At 40.6% G+C, this 23656-nt stretch overlaps 2 protein-coding genes across 7 annotated transcripts in view; both read right to left on the bottom strand.

Moving 5' to 3' along the window:
* Positions 1–2421, bottom strand: part of MPP4 (MAGUK p55 scaffold protein 4) — a 41702-nt gene extending 39281 nt beyond the window's left edge. For all 5 annotated transcript variants that reach the window (XM_072121221.1, XM_072121223.1, XM_072121222.1 and 2 more), the window contains exon 1: positions 2310–2421. The gene's annotated coding sequence lies outside the window, so the exon portion shown is untranslated. The remainder of the gene's footprint in view (positions 1–2309) is intronic.
* A 2410-nt stretch (positions 2422–4831) lies between these two features.
* The window catches only part of ALS2 (alsin Rho guanine nucleotide exchange factor ALS2), a 50076-nt gene continuing 31251 nt past the window's right edge, over positions 4832–23656 (bottom strand). For both annotated transcript variants that reach the window (XM_072121217.1, XM_072121218.1), the window contains exons 17-34: positions 21522–21588; positions 20316–20515; positions 19862–19927; positions 19631–19729; positions 19359–19523; positions 18622–18733; positions 18279–18356; positions 18058–18191; positions 17314–17478; positions 16575–16692; positions 15889–16046; positions 14754–14882; positions 14488–14664; positions 10617–10662; positions 10063–10124; positions 9635–9784; positions 9444–9540; positions 4832–8332 (exon numbers count right to left, since the gene is read on the bottom strand). In XM_072121217.1, the coding sequence (XP_071977318.1) occupies positions 8294–8332; positions 9444–9540; positions 9635–9784; positions 10063–10124; positions 10617–10662; positions 14488–14664; positions 14754–14882; positions 15889–16046; positions 16575–16692; positions 17314–17478; positions 18058–18191; positions 18279–18356; positions 18622–18733; positions 19359–19523; positions 19631–19729; positions 19862–19927; positions 20316–20515; positions 21522–21588 (2062 nt within the window). In that variant the 3' untranslated portion in view covers positions 4832–8293. The remainder of the gene's footprint in view (positions 8333–9443; positions 9541–9634; positions 9785–10062; positions 10125–10616; positions 10663–14487; positions 14665–14753; positions 14883–15888; positions 16047–16574; positions 16693–17313; positions 17479–18057; positions 18192–18278; positions 18357–18621; positions 18734–19358; positions 19524–19630; positions 19730–19861; positions 19928–20315; positions 20516–21521; positions 21589–23656) is intronic.

Genomic DNA, 23656 nt, shown 5'->3' with positions numbered 1-23656 from the left:
CCCGGGCAAGTGCCAGGGCCCCGGGTGCTGGAGGGGTCCACTCATCAAGACACTGGTACAAATGATCACCATCCGATTTGATTACTTTTCTACCTCTATGCTGCACTCATCTGGGAGCAAAGCATAGAAGCAGAATCTAAAACTCACCTCTTTCCTTGTTCCCCTGAAGCGATGCTCCTCACTGTATGCGACGGCTCTGAAGCCGGCGCACATCATGACGTCATCAGATCAGGTGTGCCACGTACAGAGCGTACGGCAGGCACATGTCGAAGAAAGAAGGCAGCTGCAAGCGATGCTCCAGGGGACGAGGAAAGGTGAGTTATCTTTCTTTCCTGGAGGGAGGGGGGCAGTGTGTCTAGAGAGGGAGGGGGTCAGTATTTCTAGAGAAGGAGGAGAGGGGCAGTTTGTCTACAGGGGGAAGGAGGGCAGTGTGGCTACTGGAGGGTGACCCACGAAGGGCCCACTAAGGCTCTGTGACCCAGGGGCCCACTAAAACCTGGAGCCGGCCCTGCGTTTGCCAGAGGTGTAACTCAGAGCCCTTTCTGTGGGGACTCAGGCCATCACCCCAGCAGTTGACAGAGGTGCATTATCTCTGGAAGTCATCCTACTGGACCCACCATTCTTCCTGCAGAGAGACCCTGGAGAGAAGCTACAAGGAGAGTCTGATTTGCCCTCCTTCTTTCAACTGTATAGGTGGCTTCAGGGGGCCGATACGATTGAAAGATGTGGAAGAACAGGTAGCAATAGCAGTATATAAGTGGATTTTGGTTTGGAGTTTGGGCTCTCGGTCTCTTAAAGGTTCGCCATCACATGTTAGTGTGGTAGTTGTCTGCAACTGCAGTCTGATAGATACTCAAAAATATTAGTGAAAAGTACATAAAGTTTTATTATCATTGCAATGTTCCAGCTCCACCATATACCACTTACTCCAGATTTATCATTTACACATTTGGGCACAAAATACAGGGAAAATATACACTCACCGGCCACTTTATTAGGTACACCTGTCCAACTGCTCGTTAACACTTAATGTCTAATCAGCCAATCACATGGCGGCAACTCAGTGCATTTAGGCATGTAGACATGGTCAAGACAATCTCCTGCAGTTCAAACCAAGCATCAGTATGGGGAAGAAAGGTGATTTGAGTGCCTTTGAACGTGGCATGGTTGTTGGTGCCAGAAGGGCTGGTCTGAGTATTTCAGAAACTGCTGATCTACTGGGATTTTCACGCACAACCATCTCTAGGGTTTACAGAGAATGGTCCGAAAAAGAAAAAACATCCAGTGAGCGGCAGTTCTGTGGGCGGAAATGCCTTGTTGATGCCAGAGGTCAGAGGAGAATGGGCAGACTGGTTCGAGCTGATAGAAAGGCAACAGTGACTCAAATCGCCACCCGTTACAACCAAGGTAGGCAGAAGAGCATCTCTGAATGCATAGTACGTCGAACTTTGAGGCAGATGGGCTACAGCAGCAGAAGACTGGCTACTTTCAGCAGGATAATGCGCCGTGTCATAAAGCTGGAATCATCTCAGACTGGTTTCTTGAACATGACAATGAGTTCACTGTACTCAAATGGCCTCCACAGTCACCAGATCTCAATCCAATAGAGCATCTTTGGGATGTGGTGGAACGGGAGATTCGCATCATGGATGTGCAGCCGACAAATCTGCGGCATCTGTGTGATGCCATCATGTCAATATGGACCAAAATCTCTGAGGAATGCTTCCAGCACCTTGTTGAATCTATGCCACGAAGAATTGAGGCAGTTCTGAAGGCAAAAGGGGGTCCAACCCGTTACTAGAATGGTGTACCTAATAAAGTGGCCGGTGAGTGTATATTCCACCACTTTTGTCTGCTTACTTTGTGCCATCCAGAATTCTGACACAGCGAGGGTCAAACAAGTGTCTAACATGCTTAGTGCCACATATAGTGGTAGTGAATATAAATGGGCAGGTGGAAGTTTACATTACATTTTTGACATGCTGTGGTGTTATGTTTTTTTTTTTTTTTTTAAGTAAGCAATGAAAATATACATATAAACCTAAATGTACCATGAAAGAACATGCAAATTGCATTACATATTATTTTTGGAGTCATTTACTTTTACCACCTTGGTCATTTCCTTACTTGTGTTGTAATTTCAGGATCTTATCTTGATACTTGTCTCCCTTCCTGTCACTGATGGCTCTTTTTCCGAAATTCTCACACCCTGATCTCCCCAGCATGGTTTACATTACATATAAAGATATCTGCGGCTCATACACGTCACCTCCCCCGCTGTAATTAAATGTTCATATTTAAAATCTTACCTGGATGATGAGCAGGACAAGACACCATTTCTCTCCGGCTTCACATAGAACTGTGTGAGAAGTGTCATCGGGAACAACCTGGCTAATCCCATCACATCCTCCTCAAGGAAGACTTAATCAGCTTTGTTTAAAGCCCCAGTGCTATTTTTTTTTAATCACATGTCAGCTTACACAATGGGGGGGATTTAACAATTTGTTCTGTTGGTCTGTAGCTGGAAAACACTGGTCTTTTGCTGCGTCAGATTTATCACTGTGATGATGAATTCTGGTGCAGCATAAGACGGTTGGTTCCTGCTTAAGACCTAGTTTTAGCTGGTCTAAACCGTGTGCCAGAATTTTGAGCGGCACCGACAATTTCCCACAAGCCACGTGCCTTTCTGATGAGGCCAAGCCCAATTTTCGAAGGACACACCCCCTTAGTTGGACAAGTCGGAAAAGTGCCATAAAGGGGTCTAAAAGCTTTGATACATTTGGTGCAAGGCATTTTAAATTTTGGGGAGCAAAACCACCAGAATTGTTCGCAATTGTGTTAATAAATTCCCCTCAAAGAAACAGAAGAGAAGATACCTAAAATAGGTTAAAAGCAAATATCCATATATTATATGACATAAGTAAGAACACCATCCAGATGAGTGTGTATATATAAACTGTTCTTTGGAGGGTGTTATCTACAACAGATTTTGTATGATTATAAATGTATGAAAACTAGGCCAAAATGAGAAAGAAATGTTTTAAAGCTTAAGTATAGCATTACAGTTCATAGAGAACTTGAGAGGGTAAGTAGCAACCAGGTTTTTTGTTCCTCTCCCCAGTGGGGGCGGCTGGGTGGGGGTAGATTATGTGTTGGTATATGTACACTCACCGGCCACTTTATTAGGTACACCATGCTAGTAACGGGTTGGATCCCCTTTTGCCTTCAGAACTGCCTCAATTCTTCGTGGCATAGATTCAACAAGGTGCTGGAAGCTCCTCAGAGATTTTGGTCCATATTGACATGATGGCATCACACAGTTGCCGCAGATTTGTCGGCTGCACATCCATGATGCGAATCTCCCGTTCCACCACATCCCAAAGATGCTCTATTGGATTGAGATCTGGTGACTGTGGAGGCCATTTGAGTACAGTGAACTCATTGTCATGTTCAAGAAACCAGATGATTCCAGCTTTATGACATGGCGCATTATCCTGCTGAAAGTAGCCATCAGATGTTGGGTACATTGTGGTCATAAAGGGATGGACATGGTCAGCAACAATACTCAGGTAGGCTGTGGCGTTGTACCAAGGGGCCCAAAGAGTGCCAAGAAAATATTCCCCACACCATGACACCACCACCAATCACCTTTCTTCCCCATACTGATGCTCGGTTTGAACTGCAGGAGATTGTCTTGACCATGTCTACATGCCTAAATGCACTGAGTTGCCACCATGTGATTGGCTGATTAGAAATTAAGTGTTAACGAGAAGTTGAACAGGTGTAGCTAATAAAGTGGCCGGTGAGTGTATATAACAGATAATAAGATTTGTGATATGCACTGAGAAGTGAATGAGGTTTGCCGCATCTCCATGCTCAGTGTGCAGCGAGGCATCGGTGGTAAGCAAACTCTGTTTACACTGCTCAAACTAGTGGTCGCTCAATATTGTGCTAGAGAAGTTTTGAAAGTTAATGTCATATTTTTTGTCAATAGACTAGAGATTTTCATTAGATCGCTGAAACCTTGTTTCTGTGATATCCTTTGAAGAGGTGTTCTTCGACATTCGTGCTGGATGCTCCAGCAATAATCAATGGAAGGTACCGTATATACTCGAGTATAAGCCGACCCAAGTATAAGCCGAGGCCCCTAATTTTACCACAAAAACCTGGTAAAATGTATATATTTTTTACTCGAGTTTAAGCCGAGTTTGGGTTTTCAGCACATTTTTTTTGTGCTAAAAAACTAGGCTTATACTCGAGTATATAAGGTATTTTCAGAATCAGCAGCACAAAAATACCCAGTACCAAGTGAAAAACTCAAGGCACCATAAAAAAAAAAGTAGCAGCCAGGCACTGCTGATGCACCTTTACCATTTGATCATCAGCAAGTGGAACCACTTATATAAAAGCAGAAGTTTGGTAGTTTGCTCCCTGACCTTGTGGTAACATATTCTTGAATGCTCTGAACCAGCAATCAGATGGGACTCCATTTAGCCAAAAACTAAAACTTGATAAGATTGCGAGCCCCATTGGGGACAGGGACTGGTTTGGCAAGCTCTGTGCAGCGCTGCATAATCTGTGACCGCTATATAAATAAATAATTATTAACTTGTGTAGCACCCATATATGTCAACCAATTGGGTCATATATCATGTATATGCTGCAGGAAAATCATTGGTAGCTGGTCCCATTCTAAATGGATGGTTGGTAAAAACGAAAAGTAAGGCAGAAGAATAATCAAGGACTGGCCGTGGTCGGGGAAGGGATCATTCAGCATATTATCTTATATATCTGTGTACTACACTAAAACCAGCAGAAATGAAAGCACTAAAACATTTCAATGCACGTTTACTGTAGATCTTGCATGAAATAAAAACCAGCACTTGATTTAACCCTTCAACTCCTTCTTTGTTGGACTGCACAGTTGAATAATTTAAAAAAAACAACATTGTACAAGATGAACAATAAAACATGTTAAACACTTTATAAAAACTTGTTACAATTCAGTCATTGGCAGTTTATTTACATTTACTGTACAAAATACTAATTTTTTTGGTTAAATATTTCTAAATTTCCTCCAGTTTTTAGGCTTTTAATGCAACAACAAACATAACTTAAAGCAAACCATAGTAGTAATCAGTAGTGGCTCTGTATGTACAGTAATCTGTATAGTACTTGTTATAGCAGATTCTCATTTTAAGCCTCTAGAACAGGATTGGACCCTGTAATTGTGGATCATTGTACCCATTCTAAAGTATACCCCACAATGACTCAGGGGTACTTCCCTGGGTCCAAAGCGATCAACCTTTATCTACACTACATCTTGTATGCTGTCAACCACTGTAACATTTTAAGTATAAACAAATGAAAAGCAATAGGTTGTTATTGATGCAACATGCGGGAAACAAGTCTATATTATTAACTGCAGGGGCTCCAAAGTCATAGTGGGGTACAGTTCATTGTTTAATGAGATGTTCAGCCACAACAGATACTCACAACAGATAAAAAGCAGCCGTTACCATTTATTGCCATTCACTTCTTAAAAAGAACCTGTCACAATGTACTTGCAGTATGATCTGCAGGCAGCATGTTATAGAGCAGGGGGAGCTGAGAAGATTGTGCATATAGTGTCCTATCTGTAGCATTTCATAAAGAAGGAGTAACTGAAATGTATGTACATATAGTGTCCTATAAGCAGCATGTTATAGAACAGGAATAGACAAGATTGTACGTAGCGTGTTAGATGCAGGAGAAGATGAACAGATTGTACATAGTGCAGCAAATTATAGAGCAGAAGGAGCTGAAATGCTTCACTATAACGTGTCATTTATTTTAACGCCTACCCATGCAGCATGTGGACGTCCAGCTGAAGGTCCTACTCAGGATTTTAAATGAATATATGACATTATTAGTAATACAGGCAGTCCCCTACTTAAGAACACCCGACTTGCAGACAACCCCTAGTTACAAACGGACCTCTGGATACTGTTAAATGACTGTACTTTATCCTTAGGCTACAATAAACAGCTATAATAGTTATCATTGGCATCTGCAATTAAGCTTTATTATTATTCTTGGTTCTTATCAAAATCCAACATTTTCAAAATCCAGTTGTCACAGTGACCAAAAAAAAATGCTAAAATATACAGTTCCGACTTACATACAAGTTTAACTTAAGAACAAACCTACAGATCCTATCTTGCCTGTACTCACTTTTTTCTCAAAACTTGCTGGCTCAGCTCTTCCTGGTCTATGACATGCTGTCTGCAGATAGGAAACTATGTACAATCCTGTCAGCTCCTCCTGCTCTATAAAATGCTTCCCATAGGTCGGACAGCTTGTGCAATGTGAGAGGTTCCCTTTAACGTATCATTTGTTATACGGTAAGGTATTACAAACGAACATTATTGCTTGACTGGAGTAAAAGGAGTTTCAAATACCTCAAGCTAAGCAAGAACCTGCATATATACTGTGGATCAACAAATACCCTGCACTAGGAATGAAGCACAAAGGCAAAATATTAATAAACAGATTTTCACGCCTACTCTGTCCCCCTTTGGCAGTGTGAAAGCCTACAAAGGCAGCGCGGGACAGATTGCGAAGGTAAGTAAATGTTTATGTATGTTTAACTAGCCCCCTCCCGGCCACCAACACTTTCTGCCAATCCCTTTAACTGAACCATGGTTCTATCTGCTATAGAACCCAAAATATATCTAAAGTAACCCTCCTCCTCCAGCCGGACTTATCTCTTACAAAAGATGACCACTTTCTTCTTAATTCCACACGATTTTGGACGAGATTTTTTTTAGGCGATAGGTCTGAGATTTCCCAGAAAAATCTAGAAAGGAAAAAAATCATACCCTGCTAAAATAGCGGGATAAAAGTCGCTGAAATGTTCCCTTTAAATAAGAGAAAGGAGGTAAAGCAGGAAATGAATACAATGTAAAATGTGACTATTAAATACACATTGGATGCTACAAGACGCTGTCATGTATTGCTATGTAGTAACAATTTTACTCAACTGTTAAATATCATTTCTTACATCCAGTGTTTATGTATAGGTTATAAAAAGAATTTCGACAGGTAACCAAATCCTATCAATCCGTAACTATACGGTATATTGTATGGTGTATATATTTACATATTACTTTTCTAGGTGTCTTTGTAATGTGCATTGCATGATTTTACTTCATCTGCCCAAAAGTGGCATCTTAATACTTTTTACAATACTGATAGTTAGAAACATCCAACAAAACCTGGATGTACAATCTAACAACAGGTCACTCAATGCGTTGCCAGTTCTGTCAGATTTTATGGCAACAATTACGTAGCAGGATCGTAACAGACCTCATAGTAAAATAGGGAGGTCACCTTCCATCATGGAATGAATCCAATGCAATGCAGAAGTGAGCAAATATGGCCTCGTCTTCACACACAACAGGCAAGTCAATAAATCTGCAGATTTGTGTAAAAGTTACCATGTTATACCCCAATTTTGAAAGTTTTTCTATATACAACAATGAAATCAGATTTTAGGTGACATCAAGTTCATACAGTTACCCTCTAAACTTTTCCATTTAACTATGGTCATTCTCCCTCCTATACAACATACATGTGTGCTGTCAATATTTCTCAGTAAATCACTCTTCTTGGTTCATGTCAACCTGATGAGATCCACTACATTTTCTTAAGATTTTCCTATGACCCGATTGTGCCGTTACATGGCAACTGGGTGAAAAGCTCAAAATAGGAGATGAAACATTGGACTGTAAACCTCAATATGCACAGAAAAGAACTAAACTTCTTTCTCTCAAAGCTGTTCTCATTAGCTTTCTATTATATGGATCTGTTGCAACTCAGGTGTCCAGTACATGATTCATACAATATTACGTGTACAATATTGGACTCCAAGAACACACACACATATTTCTGTCCTGTCCATGTAAAAAGACTCCGGTATTTCTGAATCAAGTCCATCAGAACATTCACGAGCTTTAGTCAGATAGCCGCCACTCATTGTACTGTTAGCACCAGCAGCCATCACTAACGTTAGTGAAATCACATATTAATGCTTTCTTATTACAATGATCAAATACAGCCAGCAAATGTCAGAACTTCTATTAACACTTCACTGTAAACTCGCAGTTGGAGAGAAGAGCTAGATCATCACCAGGCTGGGACATCATACTCCGCCATTTCCCTTCCAGACCAGGACTGTATTGTCTACAGCATCTTCCCACGTTCTCAGAGTTGTAAGAAAAAAACACATTTCCTTTTTCCATTCGACCAACAACTAGTGGAGCTTCTCATGTTGGATTTGGTAATAACATGCCTTAAAAAGAAGGGGAAAAACACAGGGTATATCAGCAAGTTTAAGGGGTTTTACCATGAAACAAGTTATGCCTTACTCCCCTCATCTCAGGTAGCGACGAAGGTACATCAGACCCCCCCCCCCATACTCCAGATCTGTGGGGGTCTCATCAGCAAGTTACGCCCTATTCACAGGAAACGGTATAACTTATTTTGTGGTCAAACCCCTTTAAGTGAATAACCCATAATATATACACAAATATAGTCAACACCCTGGGGTTCTAAGAACCCTTTTTAAAGAGAACCTGTCACGGCAATTTGGGTTCTTTATAGAATGGTGGTTTAGTGTCCAAAGTCACCCTGTATGTTTTTTTTTTTTTAAAGCAGGTACATAAAAAAAACCCCACAACCCTCGGCTCTTGCCAATGAGCGAGTGCAGTGAGTCAAAATAGCTCCAAGCGCTGAAGGGATCTCCTGACCCAAACCTCTAATCACTGGAATGAACTCATCATGTCAGTGGATTCAAGTGAACAGAAATTCGGGTTGGGAGATCCCCTTGCACCCCAACTTATTATTACATATTACACCCCAACCTAACTGTGCAAGAGCTGTAGGTAAGGCGCATGTGAAATGAAGCCGAGGCATCCGTTGGACACACATTATGGCAAGCAGAAAAGTTTTTTTTCCCTTTTTTTAAATTTTCTCCACACATAGCCCTCATATAGGTAGATTTGGGATCACCAGAACCCATGGTTGGTTTGGGGGCCCAAATCGCCCTGACAGGTCAACTTTATGTAACTGCAAATGCACTTGGTAGCCTGTATATAACATGCAATTTCTCTAAAGAAATGGACAATTTCATAAAGAATGTTGTACATGTGCTCTAAGCACCAGGTTCTGATGGAAGCAACCCATTGCCTGAACAGAACAGGTCCTGATTGACAACATAAAGCAGTAGGAGGACAAAGTATAGCCAATATTATTGTAGATTTCTAACACAATATTCTATTTATGTGACTACATAAAAGAAGTGATCAGCAGACTATGGAGGGTTTGATGACTGATAGATTACAAAAGCAACGGTGAGAAAAAGCCTTCATTAGAACACACACAAGATATTTAATATCTTTCACCTTAAGTGTAGTAAACATAATTCCTTGTTCCCCGTGCTGCAGATATGGATCCATAAGATCTTCTATTAAATGCACCTCTGACCCCAGGTTTCTTATTCTGTGAGAGAAAAAATGGTTGATCATTAAATTAATCTAAGGAGACGAGTGCATAGCACATCATCATAAGTAAAAAAAACCCACATTAAACAGACCTGGCCCTCAGTACAACATAGAGGAAAACCGGGAACAACTCATCCATGGACCAGAGGAAACCCTCCTTATGTGCCTCTTGTGCTTCCTGCGTGATCTCTTCAAAAGTCTGTTGGATGACCCTTAGTTTATCAGCTGGAGTGAATGTAGTGCTGCAAAAAAGGAAAACATTTTTTTATTTACATATGCCATAGGACCAAAGATATGCCATTAGCCAACCATGCCAGGCAACACACTATGGGGGGATTTATTACTACTTTGTACTTGTACTCGGTTTCTAAGACTACTTTTTGAGACTTTTTTTGTCTCATATTTGTCTCAGGTGAGACTTTTTGACAATTAAAAAAAATCTCAAAAGGTAGAAGAAGAAACCAGACAAAGTGTTGATAATCCCCCCACATGCACTACAGTATATATCACAGCGTACAACCTTATCTGCTGCAGGCTCTCCACCGCTGATGCAAAGCAAGAATCTTTAGTGCTTGGTAAAACCTGCAGGAAATCACATATTCTGTTTTAGGGATCTGTGTTTATCAAGTTGTTAGGCAATCACACGGCATAGTGTAAGGGCCAGTGCACAGCTCTGTTAGGTCTTCAGTTATTGTGAGACGAGAGTCAAACTGAAAGAGGCCTAATGTACACTTTCATTGTAACCTATGTACTGTATATATGTATGTACACAATATAAAATATATATATATATATATATATATATATATATATATATATATATATATATATATATATATATATATATATATTCCAGACCCTCATGGGATATTAATTTTAGTTTTCATTGATATTTTTTTTATGTTTTATTGTTCTCAGCGCCTTCCACTATGTAATGAATAAAGAATCGCAACTAGAATAATTGATGCATTGGGATCTAGGATGAGGCATTTTATTGTTCCCTTTATTTTTTAAGCAGTGTATATACACACACATGCATTCATCAAATACATTTTCATTTAGTCTCTTCCATACCTTCTTATCTTCACCCAAGAAATTTATGCTGGTTGGCCAAAATTTTCTGGAAGAAAAAAACAGAGAAAAGCAATTCAGTCTTTTCAAAGTTTTATTGCTATTAAAAAAAGCATATTCAGTCTCTTGCTTGCTCTTGCCACGCGCATCTCTATAATCACCCCATTTCTTACAATTAAAACCTCTAAATTGCTAATAGTTGCTCTGATTCACTTTCACTAAATTTTCTCCATTCAGCCAGACTTGTCTTTCAGACCAAACGCTACACGGATGCCTCCAGTCTGTGTCAGTCGCTGCTCTGGCTGCCAGTCTCTGTCCAAATTCAGTTTAAAATAATAACACTCATCCACAAAGCTCTGCATAATGCTGCTCCTCCCTACCTTTCTTCTCTCATCTCAGTCTATCGACCTACCCGGGATCTTCAGTGCCAGCGATATTAGATTAATCTCTACCTTAATTCGAAGCTCTCATGCACGTCTTGAGGACTTCTCCCGAGCTGCACCAATTCTCTGTAATGCCCTACCCCAGCCTATCAGATGATTACCCTAAAATAAAGAAACTTAGGACCAGCACTACTCAAAGTAAAAGAGAAGCCCTACAACATGCCACAAAAAGCTCCACGCAATAATAAACAAAGAAACATGTAATGTATTAATGGAGAATTTCTTTATTCAATATTAATAATACAAAAAGACTGCACAAAAAGTGAATAAAATCAATTAAAAAGGTGAAAACTCACCAAAATGACATCTCTAGGAAAAACACAACATATCAGACTAATACCCAACTCCCAAAGTTTCAAACATGCTCTTAAAACCTCTTTAAGCAGCCCATCATACTCGCTAACTGCATGAAATGTCAACTCTCTCTTTTCTAACCCATCCTGTACACTGCTCCTGTCTGTTATTCAGCAAACACCAGATATATACTAAGCTACACACTACTCTGCAGTCACTTTCACCCCCCATCTTTGTATACAAGATGGAGGCTGATGGCTGGTTCAAGCAGCAGATGTTTATTTATCAAATGATTTTATTCTGTTCACTTATAAAGAATGGCTGGACCATTATACAAGCTCTTATACCTCTTGTGTCACCCCCTCATCCTCATAGACTGTAAGCTCTTGTGTCACCCCCTTCATCCTCATAGACTGTAAGCTTTTGTGTCACCCCCTCATCCTCATAGACTGTAAGCTCTTGTGTCACCCCCTCATCCTCATAGACTAAGCTCGTGTCAGCCTCTCATCCTCATAGACTGTAAGCTCTTGTGTCACCCTCTCATCCTCATAGACTGTAAGCTCTAGTGACAACCCCTCATCCTCATAGACTGTAAGCTCTTGTGTCACCCCCTTATCTTCATAGACTGTAAGCTCTTGTGTCACCCCTAAATCCTCAGACTGTAAGCTCTTGTGTCACCCCCTCATCCTCATAGACTGTAAGCTCTTGTCACCCCCTCATCCTCATAGACTGTAAGCTCTAGTGACACCCCCTCATCCTCATAGACGGTAAGCTCTTGTGTCACCCCTCATCCTCATAGACTGTAAGCTCTAGTGACACCCCCTCATCCTCATAGACTGTAAGCTCTAGTGACACCCCCTTATCTTCATAGACTAAGCTCTTGTGTCACCCCTCATCCTCATAGACTGTAAGCTCTAGTGACACCCCCTTGTCTTCATAGACTGTAAGCTCTTGTGTCACCCCTCATCCTCATAGACTGTAAGCTCTTGTGTCACCCCCTCATCCTCATATACTGTAAGCTCTTGTGTCACCCCCTCATCCTCATATACTGTAAGCTCTTGTGTCCCCCCTCATCCTCATAGACTGTAAGCTCTTGTGTCACTCCCTCATCCTCATAGACTGTAAGCTCTTGTGTCACCCCCTTATCTTCATAGACTGTAAGCTCTTGTGTCACCCCTAAATCCTCAGACTGTAAGCTCTTGTGTCACCCCCTCATCCTCATAGACTGTAAGCTCTTGTGTCACCCCCTCATCCTCATAGACTGTAAGCTCTAGTGACACCCCCTCATCCTCATAGACGGTAAGCTCTTGTGTCACCCCTCATCCTCATAGACTGTAAGCTCCTGTGTCACCCCTCATCCTCATAGACTGTAAGCTCTAGTGACACCCCCTTATCTTCATAGACTAAGCTCTTGTGTCACCCCTCATCCTCATAGACTGTAAGCTCGTGTCACCGCCTCATCCCCATAGACTGTAAGCTCTTGTGTCCCTCCTCATCCTCATAGACTGTAAGCTCTTGTGTCACCCCTACATCCTCATAGACTGTAAGCTCTTGTGTCACCGCCTCATCCTCATAAACTGTAAGCTCTTGTGTCCCTCCTCATCCTCATAGACTGTAAGCTCTTGTGTCACCCCTACATCCTCATAGACTGTAAGCTCTTGTGTCACCCCCTTCATCCTCATAGACTGTAAGCTCTTGTGTCACCCCTCATCCTCATAGACTGTAAGCTCTTGTGTCACTCCTACATCCTCATAGACTGTAAGCTCTTGTGTCACCGCCTCATCCTCATAAACTGTAAGCTCTTGTGTCCCTCCTCATCCTCATAGACTGTAAGCTCTTGTGTCACTCCCTCATCCTCATAGACTGTAAGCTCTTGTGTCACCCCCTCATCCTCATAGACTGTAAGCTCTTGTGATGCTCCATATGATTATTTGTACGCTGTAATGTAATATTATATTTTGTATATGTCCCCTATGATTTGTAAAGCGCTACAGAATATGACAGCGCTTTATAAAGATTATTATTACTATAAAAATATGACAATAATGAGTAAAGAAAGTAGAATACATTTCAGGATTATATCTAGCTGCAGTAACCAGGCATTAGCACTACATAATACAGCTCTGATATTAATAACTTATCCCAAGGATACAACCAAAAAGAGCTGCACCTGAGCCCCCTCAGGAGCCGAGCAGTCCTGCAGGCAAGACTGAAGTTAGTGATTGTGAGCCAAAAATCAGGACTGTACAGAAATATGGCATGATGAAAAGATTTGCATCTGTTTTCGGTGTTTAACCTCCGCTTTTGACTTTATATAATGAATGTAAAATAAACCTGGCCAGGTGTGAACTGGCCATTACCGGAAAATTTGTGGGCCATTGGATGCAACTTCAGCAACAAGTGATTAACATGAGAGCAGATTTCTAAAAACGGTCTTTGCTGCCAATGACAAGCAGCTTTTTTCAAAGGCAGTTTCCGAGATGTGCAAAATGTGTCTTATCATTGAACACAAAAGTTTGGGGTCACTTTGTGATTTTCTTTTAAAAATAAGGAAATTATATTTTCTTTCAATAAAGCTTTAAATGAATCATAAATACAGTCTATACATTGTTAGTGAGGCAGATGACTATTCTAGCTGAAAACATCTGGTTTTTGATGCAATATCTACATAGGTGTGTACAGGCCATTTCCAACAACCACTCCAGTGGTACAATGTGTTTGCTAACTGTGTAAGAAGGCTAATGGATATTTGGAATATCTTGTTCAAGTATGCTAGCACAGCTGAAAACAGTTTGGATTATTAGAGAAGCTATAAAACTGATCTTCCTTGGAACTGGTTGATAATCTGGAGCATCACATTGTTTGTTCTGTGAAACTCTGGTAAAAAAAAATGAAGGCCATACAATGAAACTAATTGCCAAGAAACTGAAGATTTCCTACAATGGTGTGTATTACTCCCTACAAACAGGCTCTAACCAGAGTAGAAAGAGAAGTGGGAGGCCCCACTGCACAACTAAGCAACAGTGTACACAGTGTATTACTTTATTATATCATTAGATAAAATAATGATCTCCAAATATAGAAGTTAGTAGTGTAAACTCTATCATTTTCCATAAAAAAACTTTTCTGTTACTTACTCCTGAACTCCCAAGAATGCAAGGAGAGCAGTGTCCGGTTGTTTGTTCAGCCGTAGCACACACTCCCAGTAGGCATCTTCTTCCTTCTCATGTTCCAGGGCGTACAGCATAAACAACGGGGGGTACAGTCTGGGCAATAGCACAGGTAGGAGTAGTCCGGAACTAGTCACCACATACCTTTAAAATACAAAGAATTTGTTTTCATGTGAATCTATATACAAAACTATTTTACAAACTATATATCCACAGCTTTAGGAATTATTTACCCAGGTTCAGGAGACTCAGGATCCGATCCTGCCCTTCCATTGCAGATATGAGGCTTGTCTGGAGAGTCTTTGAGCGAGGGAGATGGCTCAATTGTGCTACCCTCCTCAGGGAGATCAGGAAACAAAAACCTGAAAAAACAGCAGTATAGGCAATACTGTTTAAAAGGAACCGGTAACCAGGGACCTAATTTTCACTAAAGAAGCCCATCACACCTGCAGTGCAAAGATGCCTTTCTGCCTTTTTTAAGCATTTGCATTACAGTATTGTGTGGTATGACTTACCTTGCACCCTGATAGAATCCTCTGTGTAGTCCCAGGGGTTGGGCTTTGGTTTAGTTGCATTTCAAAAAACAACATGTGACTTGTCTGCGCTGCAGACTCCTCAGACATTTGTGTTCCTGTACAGCTTCTCCCTCCTGTTCCTTCACAGAGCTCACAGTCTGGTGACCTGACAACAGTGGGAGAGGGATGAGCTGTACAGGGGCAAAAAGGTGGGGGCTGAGAGCTGACGAGTCTGCAACACAGACAAGTCACATGTTTTTGAAATTCATCTAACCCAAAGCCAAACCCCAAGGACTACACAGAGGATTTTGTCAGGGTGCAAGGTAAGTTTTAACACACAAGTATATTGTAATGCAGGTCTTATAGAAGGCAGAAAGCCATAATTTGCACGGCCGGTGTGATGGACTTCTACAACCTGTTTTTAGTGAAAATTAGGTCGCTTGTGATAGGTTCCCTTTAACATTTGGTTTAGATTTAATTACAAAAGTGCAATTTCTCTAGAGATGGGCTAAGAAACATCAAAAGATGTTCTCTGCGGGGCTGTATCCACTCACAAATCATACTCTTAGTGGAAACATTTTATTTTTTAACTTCCCCCTTCTTTTTTTTTTAGATTTGTCAGATTACCGAGCAATTATTGAATACATATTCAAAGCTTAAGAATAGAAGTATGGAGGCAATAACCTGTACTTGACATAGTCATCTACAGGGTTTTAGAGGGGGACTGTCACCATCATGCAGGCTGTCAAGTATATTTTTCATTATTTTGATGACTAAATCTATGGTTCTCATATAGCTTGAAAAAAATTGTACTTTTATAATTCCAATAATTCAAATAAAACCAACTCCTTACCTCACCAGCTGAAACATCCGTTTCAGGTAGGACTTGATCTCTCTTACAGCTTCTTGCAGAAGTCTTCGGTTGGCACCTACTCCTACATAGGTCATCCTGTACACTGCCACCAAGCTTTCCATAAGCCGGCCTAGCTGATGCAGTGAGGTTTCACAAGCCTAGGGGTAGCCATAAGATACAAAGTGTGAGGAACAGAAAAGACCATGGCTAAGACTATTGCGAAAAAAACCCAAAACAACAAAGATAAAAGAAGAACAACTTCACAATCCTTTCTATCTATGATATGTAGAAAATACTAATACATCCTACTGGACAGAAGGTTATGGGTTTCCTGATCCCCAGCTGTTACAGAGCTTACTAGAGAGAGTAATAGTAGACATGATTCATTCCTTCAACAGCTCATCACAAACTAGTCTGAAATCCGGCACATATTCTGTTATGTTCGAGGCTGATGCCTTCCATTGTGTGCACAAGGTAACTTGCTTTCAGACCAGATTCTTATGACATTTACTGTTCTTAGGAATGGGTGGGTTTAGGCCAAGGCTAGATTGACTTTTCTCTAGAGCATTGGTTTCCAAGGACCAGGTTGGGGATAGGGTGATGACAGGGGTACCTGAGGGTTCATTGGGTTATAATGTCCTTCAGACAAAACAAGAAACTGGGAAATAAAAAAATGCATATTTTACACTTATTAAATAAGACTTGATCTTCTCGTATTTCTCCATGGTGAATGTGCCGCTGTGCTGCGGAATTCGCTCCAAACTCTCCAGCATTTGTGTATGGGATCGGCTTAATGGTTCTGGACTGTAATAGATAGGTCACAGTCAATGAACGAACAACACACACACACATTAAATATATGACTACAGCCAAATATGTATGAAAAGAAAATACTTCTGTACTTAATTTTTTTACTGCTACATAAATGAGAAAAGGGAGTACTGACAATGTCAGGTTTAATAGAAAAACAACCATATGTATCCATGGTCTTATATATGCAGCCATTCTATTTATTATGAGACAACCCTGGCAAAGGCAGAAAGTGTCAGCACAAACCCCACCCTAAGGCCCTATACACACAACCGTATGGGGGGCCACATAATTGTCACAGCCCCCATAGAGGTCTATGGGTGCAGCGACTACACAGTTTCTCAATACACCGTAACCGAGTCTATGGAGAAGGGAGAGGAATGCTCACTCCTCCTACTCCTGGCTGTGTGCATGCCCAGGTTACAGCCCAGGTGAGCACACGTTTGTGTGCATAAGGCTTGTGTTTTCCAGTCTGGGTCAAGGTTTGTCCCACCCATCAATGAAAGTGTGGCAATGTAAAGAGCCAATTGATAAAGGAGAATGCCAAGGTCCATTCTTAACACATACACAAGAGGAATAGCAGGACAAAATAAAGAATAATAACAGGACACAGACCTATCTTGTTGTTGGCGCCTCTTTGTTGTAATTTTAACTGCAATATTGTCCCAGGCTTTATGTGGATCTCCTTTCCCTGGAGCCTCACAACCAAGTTGCCTCCAGCACTCTTCGAAAATGGCCTTCCACTTTTCATCAGCTGGAACCGATAGGCTGCCCAAATTGCTGCAAATACAAAATGGAAATGAATATGAGCAAATGACATAACTAATATATGAATTTACTACTCTCTGTTGATAAGTAGTACATGAAAAGTCAGATACTACACATTAGTCATAGGGTGGAAGTGTTAAAATCTTCAGAAACATTATCATTGTGATAGTTTGAAGCATCCATAACTCTTTGAGAATACAGTATTTTTCGGACTATAAGGCGCACCGGAGTATAAATGTCTGCTAAAACGTATAGGTTCATATATAAGGTGCACCGGATTATAAAGCGCACCTGATTATAAGGATGAATGACCAGCAGGTGGCAGACCTGTGCACAGTTCAAGGCAGCTGTTGTCTGTAAGTACGGTTCATTTATAAGGCGCATCTTTGATTTCTGAGCAAATCAAAGGATTTTTTGTGCGCCTTATAGTCCTAAAAATACGGTAGGTTAAAAGTAGAAATCAGATTATGGAAAATAATATTTGTGGAGATAAGTACTAGGGAAATTCCCTCTCCATACATCTACCTATTCTAGTAGCATGACAAACAGCATAGAGTGCTTTAATAACAAAGTCATAATATGAAGACTCACAGTGACTTGGCTTCCTCCTTCTCCCCTTCGTACAAACTGGGTTTTATGTAGATGCCATTGACTTTGATACCAGATCCCCATTCACCACTGAAAACCCCCTCAATACAATCACCATTGGACATTCTGAGAACTCCCTGAAAATATACAGACAAAAACCAAACTTGTAATAAATGGTATTAGAATAAATGACTCTTACACCTACTAAAAAATATAAATCACACCTTCCCGTTCAGCGTCCAATCATCCGAAAACTCTCCTTCGTAAACGGTGTCATCTTCAGACAGAAGAACGCCGGTTCCCTAAAACCCACACATAGATTTAGCAGGTAGTTTGACATAAGCACATAGTAAGCACTAAATAAATGTAGTTAGAAACATTAGTTCCAGTTATTTCACCAGTTGTTTAGTATTTCATTGTCAGCCAAAACCAAGAGTGGTCAAGAATAGGTAAAAATCTTTCAATTATACCTTATCTTTGTAAAATCTTTACACATGGTGTTGGCTTACAATAACTGTTGAAAAGACTATAACTGAAATGTGAACGGACCCTTACGTCTTAACTTACCATCATCTTATTAAGACTAAAAGCTCCTTCGTAATATAAGCCAAACTGAGTCACCACCAGCCCGTTGCCTTGCCGTAGATCATCTTGCCACATTCCCATATATTTTTCTCCTCTGGTGAAAAGAAAATCATTACTGCAACGTTATATATGGGGGATTTACTAAACAACTTACACCAATTTAATGTATATTATATGTGCACAGAAACTTTTTGTGTTCAAGTCAAATCTACAACTTCTTTATTTGAGGGGTTGCCCAAATTCAGTGCCACTTTTGAGACAAGACAAGAAAATTCTTGGTCAGTCTGCTATCCCTTCCCTGTGTATTCTTCTCCTGCGTTTTGGATCATTGTTATCTCCTGCAGTCCATGGATGAGCTATGCTAATTTTACATTGTTTTCTTGATGGAATCACATTTGGCTAAATGAAAAGGTATTTTCAAGCAGAAAAACATAAAAAGGAAAAAGTCTAGACTAGGAACAATACTGAATGCAGATCTATGGGCAGTCTAACCAAGAATATCTATAGAAAGCCAAACCCATAAAAGGTTGGCAACTAAGGATTGATAAAGAATTACATAGACATCGAAATGATAGCAAATGATGAGCAGTATGCAGAAGAAAGTATAATATTTAAAGACCGCTCTAGTTATGAGTCATCGTTAATACATATAGTAACGCGAGATAAGAGCTAAATTTCCTGAAAAAACCACCAATAGCATTAAGCATTTAGTCAATTACCTTGTGATATCATCAAAGACCCCATAACCAGTCTTCTTATCCATTACCCACTGTCCAATAAACATACTGGGAGATGAGGAGGTCAGTTTTCCGCTGCGTAGTAGCCCATGTCCGTGGCGGTTGTTATCCTGGAAACAACCTTCATATACTTCTCCATTTGCATACCTGTGACACAAAGTATTGCTTAGTATAACAGTGGAAAATGAATATTTGATAAAATTTGATGTTGAGTGGTGGAAATATTTATTTTGGGATATTACACTGGATCTTACCAGAAAGTGCCTTGGCCACACATTTTACCATCTTTCCAATGGCCAAGATAGCGGTCACTCTTTTTCAAGGCTTTGTTGGGGATGATATATTCTCCATACCTGAGAATAAGAGGATTATATATATAGATCACTGGCTTGTAAACAGTATACATGTCTGTCTTTGTTACGGGTTCATTGTTTTTGTAAATTAGTTAGAACATAAATATAATCAAGCACTATGTATTTACTTACCCATCCTCCACGCCATTCCGAAATTCCCCAGTGTATATTCTTCCATCTGGCCAGCTCAATATTCCTCTAGAAAAATGCAATATGGGTTAGCAGAAACACAGTGATGAAATGTTACATCTTTCGATTTTAAATCCATTAAGAAAATATAAAAAAAGAAAACTTATGTTTATCAAACATTCAAACCATCCAAACTGATCCCAAGCATGCATATAACAGAGTAGTGGCCTTTGCCCAGATGAGACATCCTGCTTTCCAAATAAGTGATAATTTAAAACCTCAAATGTGTTACCCATGCAGAGATCTGCATAAATGGTATGCCCAGAATTTTATAATTTTCCCATCTCCACAGACTGGAGATGTTTTTGGAGTGTGTTCGTATGTTTTTGGAATGTGGTAAGAAACCCAAGACATACAGACTTCATGCAGAAACCCCTAGTCTTCTTCACAGATATACCTGCCATGTGGCTTCCCACTTATCCAGCGGCCCTCATACGTGGCATCCTTCAGTCGAGCATCCTTGTAGAAGGTGTATTTAGCGCTGCGTGACAGAGGAGGGTCCTGCCTTATAATACTTCCACTAGTGGTAGGTGACGGCTCATAGACTCCTCGCAGAGCCTGGTCCACTGCTTGGCTTATCGCTCGAAGCCACTTAGTCTGATGAAAACCACACAAGAAGAGAGATCTGGATTGATATCTTAGTAAGCAGAAATATATACCTTATATACTCGAGTATAAGCCTAGTTTTTCAGCACAAAAAATGTGCTGAAAAACCCAAACTCGGCTTATACTCGAGTCAAAAAAATGAATACCCCTGCAAATCTTCTGTGCGATCTGTCCGCCAGTTGCAGCAGGCTATATACACTGGGGCAGGGTCTGGCAGGCTATATACACTGGGGCAGGGTCTGGCAGGCTATATACACTGGGGCAGGGTCTGGCAGGCTATATACACTGGGGCAGGGTCTGGCAGGCTATATACACTGGGGCAGGGTCTGGCAGGCTATATACACTGGAGCATTGTCTGGCAGGCTATATACACTGGGTCAGGGTCTGGCAGGCTATATACACTGGGTCAGGGTCTGGCAGGCTATATACACTGGGGCAGGGTCTGGCAGGCTATATACACTGGGGCAGGGTCTGGCAGGCTATATACACTGGGGCAGGGTCTGGCAGGCTATATACACTGGGGCAGGGTCTGGCAGGCTATATACACTGGGGCAGGGTCTGGCAGGCTATATACACTGGGGCAGGGTCTGGCAGGCTATATACACTGGGGCAGGGTCTGGCAGGCCATATACACTGGGGCAGGGGCTGGCAGGCTATATACACTGGGGCAGGGGCTGGCTGGCTATATACACTGGGGCAGGGGCTGGCTGGCTATATACTGGGGAGGCTGTGACCAATGCATTTCCCACCCTCGGCTTATACTTGAGTCAATAGGCTTTCCCTGTATTTTGTGTTAAAATTAGGGGCCTCGGCTTATACTCGAGTATATACGGTATACATTTTTTCTTTTTTTTTTAATCTAAAGATTTGTCAGCTTATAGTTATCCAGTTCTTAGAATAAAGCATTCATAAGGATCCATTATATACATAACCAAATTAACTATTGATTCAGTACTGATATAAACAATTCACCATCCGTAATACAGAAGTCTTGTACCTTTTCTTGTGGGGACAAAGCAACCAAGGCCAGTTGTTCCTCAGGAGTTGTGATCTTTAAACCGTTTCTGGAATAAAATGGATACAGTATATAAACATATACCATGATTCTGTGTGATCTGAGAGATTTATGTTGTTGTTATCCCAGGAATTATTGTTATTTTGTAAAACAAGAATTTTTATTTTTTTTACAACTATGCAAAATGTTGCATCAAAGGTGCTTATTGGAGTTGCCTTTGATACTCATATCAGAGATTCAAGTTATCTTTTTCCCCAAAAACTGCTTGAATCTTCTGCTTTTGACAAACAAGAATGTTGAGACACACTGGCTGCAATGATTTTCAATGGTGAAGGACACAAAATAGAGTAATGCAGTGAACCTTTAGATTACGAGAAACCCAGCATACAAAAGTTTTGAAAGACAAGCTTGTAGTTTTACAAAAATTGTAACTCGGTATACAAACAAAATATGCAATATGAGCAATATGTTACTATTCCTCTTCTGTACCTTCCTCTCTCGTGAAATTTGTTAATAAAATATTGATTAAGAAGAAATAAAGACTTCACTATACAAGACTAACTTTCTGGTTTGTGGAACCTGTGGTCTGTGTTTCATTGTTTTCCTATGGGAAATCTTGTTTCAATATGTGAGTGGGTTTGGATAATTTTTCTCGTAATCCAAGGTATTCAATGGTTCTGGAACAAATCATCTGCGTTTCAATTATTTCCTATGGGAAATATTGCTTCGATATACATAAAAAATATACAAATTATGCTTGTAATCCAAGGTTCCACTGTAGTTCTCATGCAGCAAAAGCTGGAATTGATCGCCAAATCTAAGCTGTGAAATCGGCACTGGGTGAGAATAATGTGAATGGAATTCGAGCACCAGGGCAGCTTGTAGCAAGATGGGCCGCTCCTAGAGTACCATTAACTTATTTCTAAAAGCTTTTTTAATGAATAAACATACACCTGGCATAAAAATGTATGGTAATAAAAAGTGTCCCACAAGCCTATATTCTGATCCAGGTAGATACAGATAACATGTTGTCATATCAAGAGGTGATGTGATCATGGGGTCTATAACAGTAGTGTATTTGTATAATCCAAGAGAGATTTATATGATGTTGTCAAGTCACCTATTGTCCAAGACATGCGCTAACCAGAACAAAATGTTAAGTGACTACATTGACCTAAAGGGGTTCTCTGGAGGTTGATAAAAATTGGTGTTTTTTTCCAAAACAGCTTCTTTCTATACCATGGTATATTCATTTCTATACAGCTGAACTGCAATACCGGCAGTGACTGGCTTTGAACAAGCTTTTCAAGTTGGAAGGGATCACGAGAAAGAAACATGATCAAGAAAATTTTATTCTGGGACTGCATTGTTTAACATAATGGGGGTCATTTACTAAGGGCCCAAATCGATTCTTTTTTTGGTTGGTTTTCGCGTATTTTTCCGATTTGCGCCGGTTTTCCATGAATTGCCCCGGGTTTTTGGCGCACGCGATCGGATTGTGGCGCATTGGCGCCGGTATGCACGCAACGGAAATCGGGGGAGTGGCCGACGGAAAACCCGACGGATTCGGAAAAACTGCGGAACTAAGGGCGCACTACCTTAGTGAATTGCCGGAAGACCCGAATCCTCGACTGAGAACGCATCGCTAGATCACGACAGAACCGGGTAAGTAAATCTGCCCCAATATATAAATAATATACACCAGCATCTGCCTCTATCCGTTTAAGGGGATAGTAAGAGAAATAGAAAACAGAAGAAGGTCTTCAGTTCACCTTCTGTTCCTAATCAAATTTAATGGATGTTCCATTATCTTCAGTTATGCATCTGTTAATAATCACGGAAAAAGAGACATGGGATTCAGCGCTCTTTTTTTCCATTATTAGTAACAGAATGTGACTCTGTTCAGTGCAGCAGTGCAAATCAATGGACTGCCACCCTGGCGAAGAGAAGAGAATCTTCTGGAACAAAGGAATCCACAATATTCACTAAAAATTACTAAATTTGGTTTATGAAAATGGGTTTTCTGAATTTAACAACTTAACAAACTTAAGTTAACAAACATGAGCAGAAGACATGAGAAATTGAAGACCACAATAGATAAATACTTGGAAGATTTT

The sequence above is a fragment of the Engystomops pustulosus genome, chromosome 8 (genome assembly GCF_040894005.1).
Source record: "Engystomops pustulosus chromosome 8, aEngPut4.maternal, whole genome shotgun sequence".
NCBI lineage: Eukaryota > Metazoa > Chordata > Amphibia > Anura > Leptodactylidae > Engystomops > Engystomops pustulosus.
The sequence above is the reverse complement of the archived record's forward strand: the minus strand, read 5'-3'. Positions and strand labels throughout refer to the sequence as shown.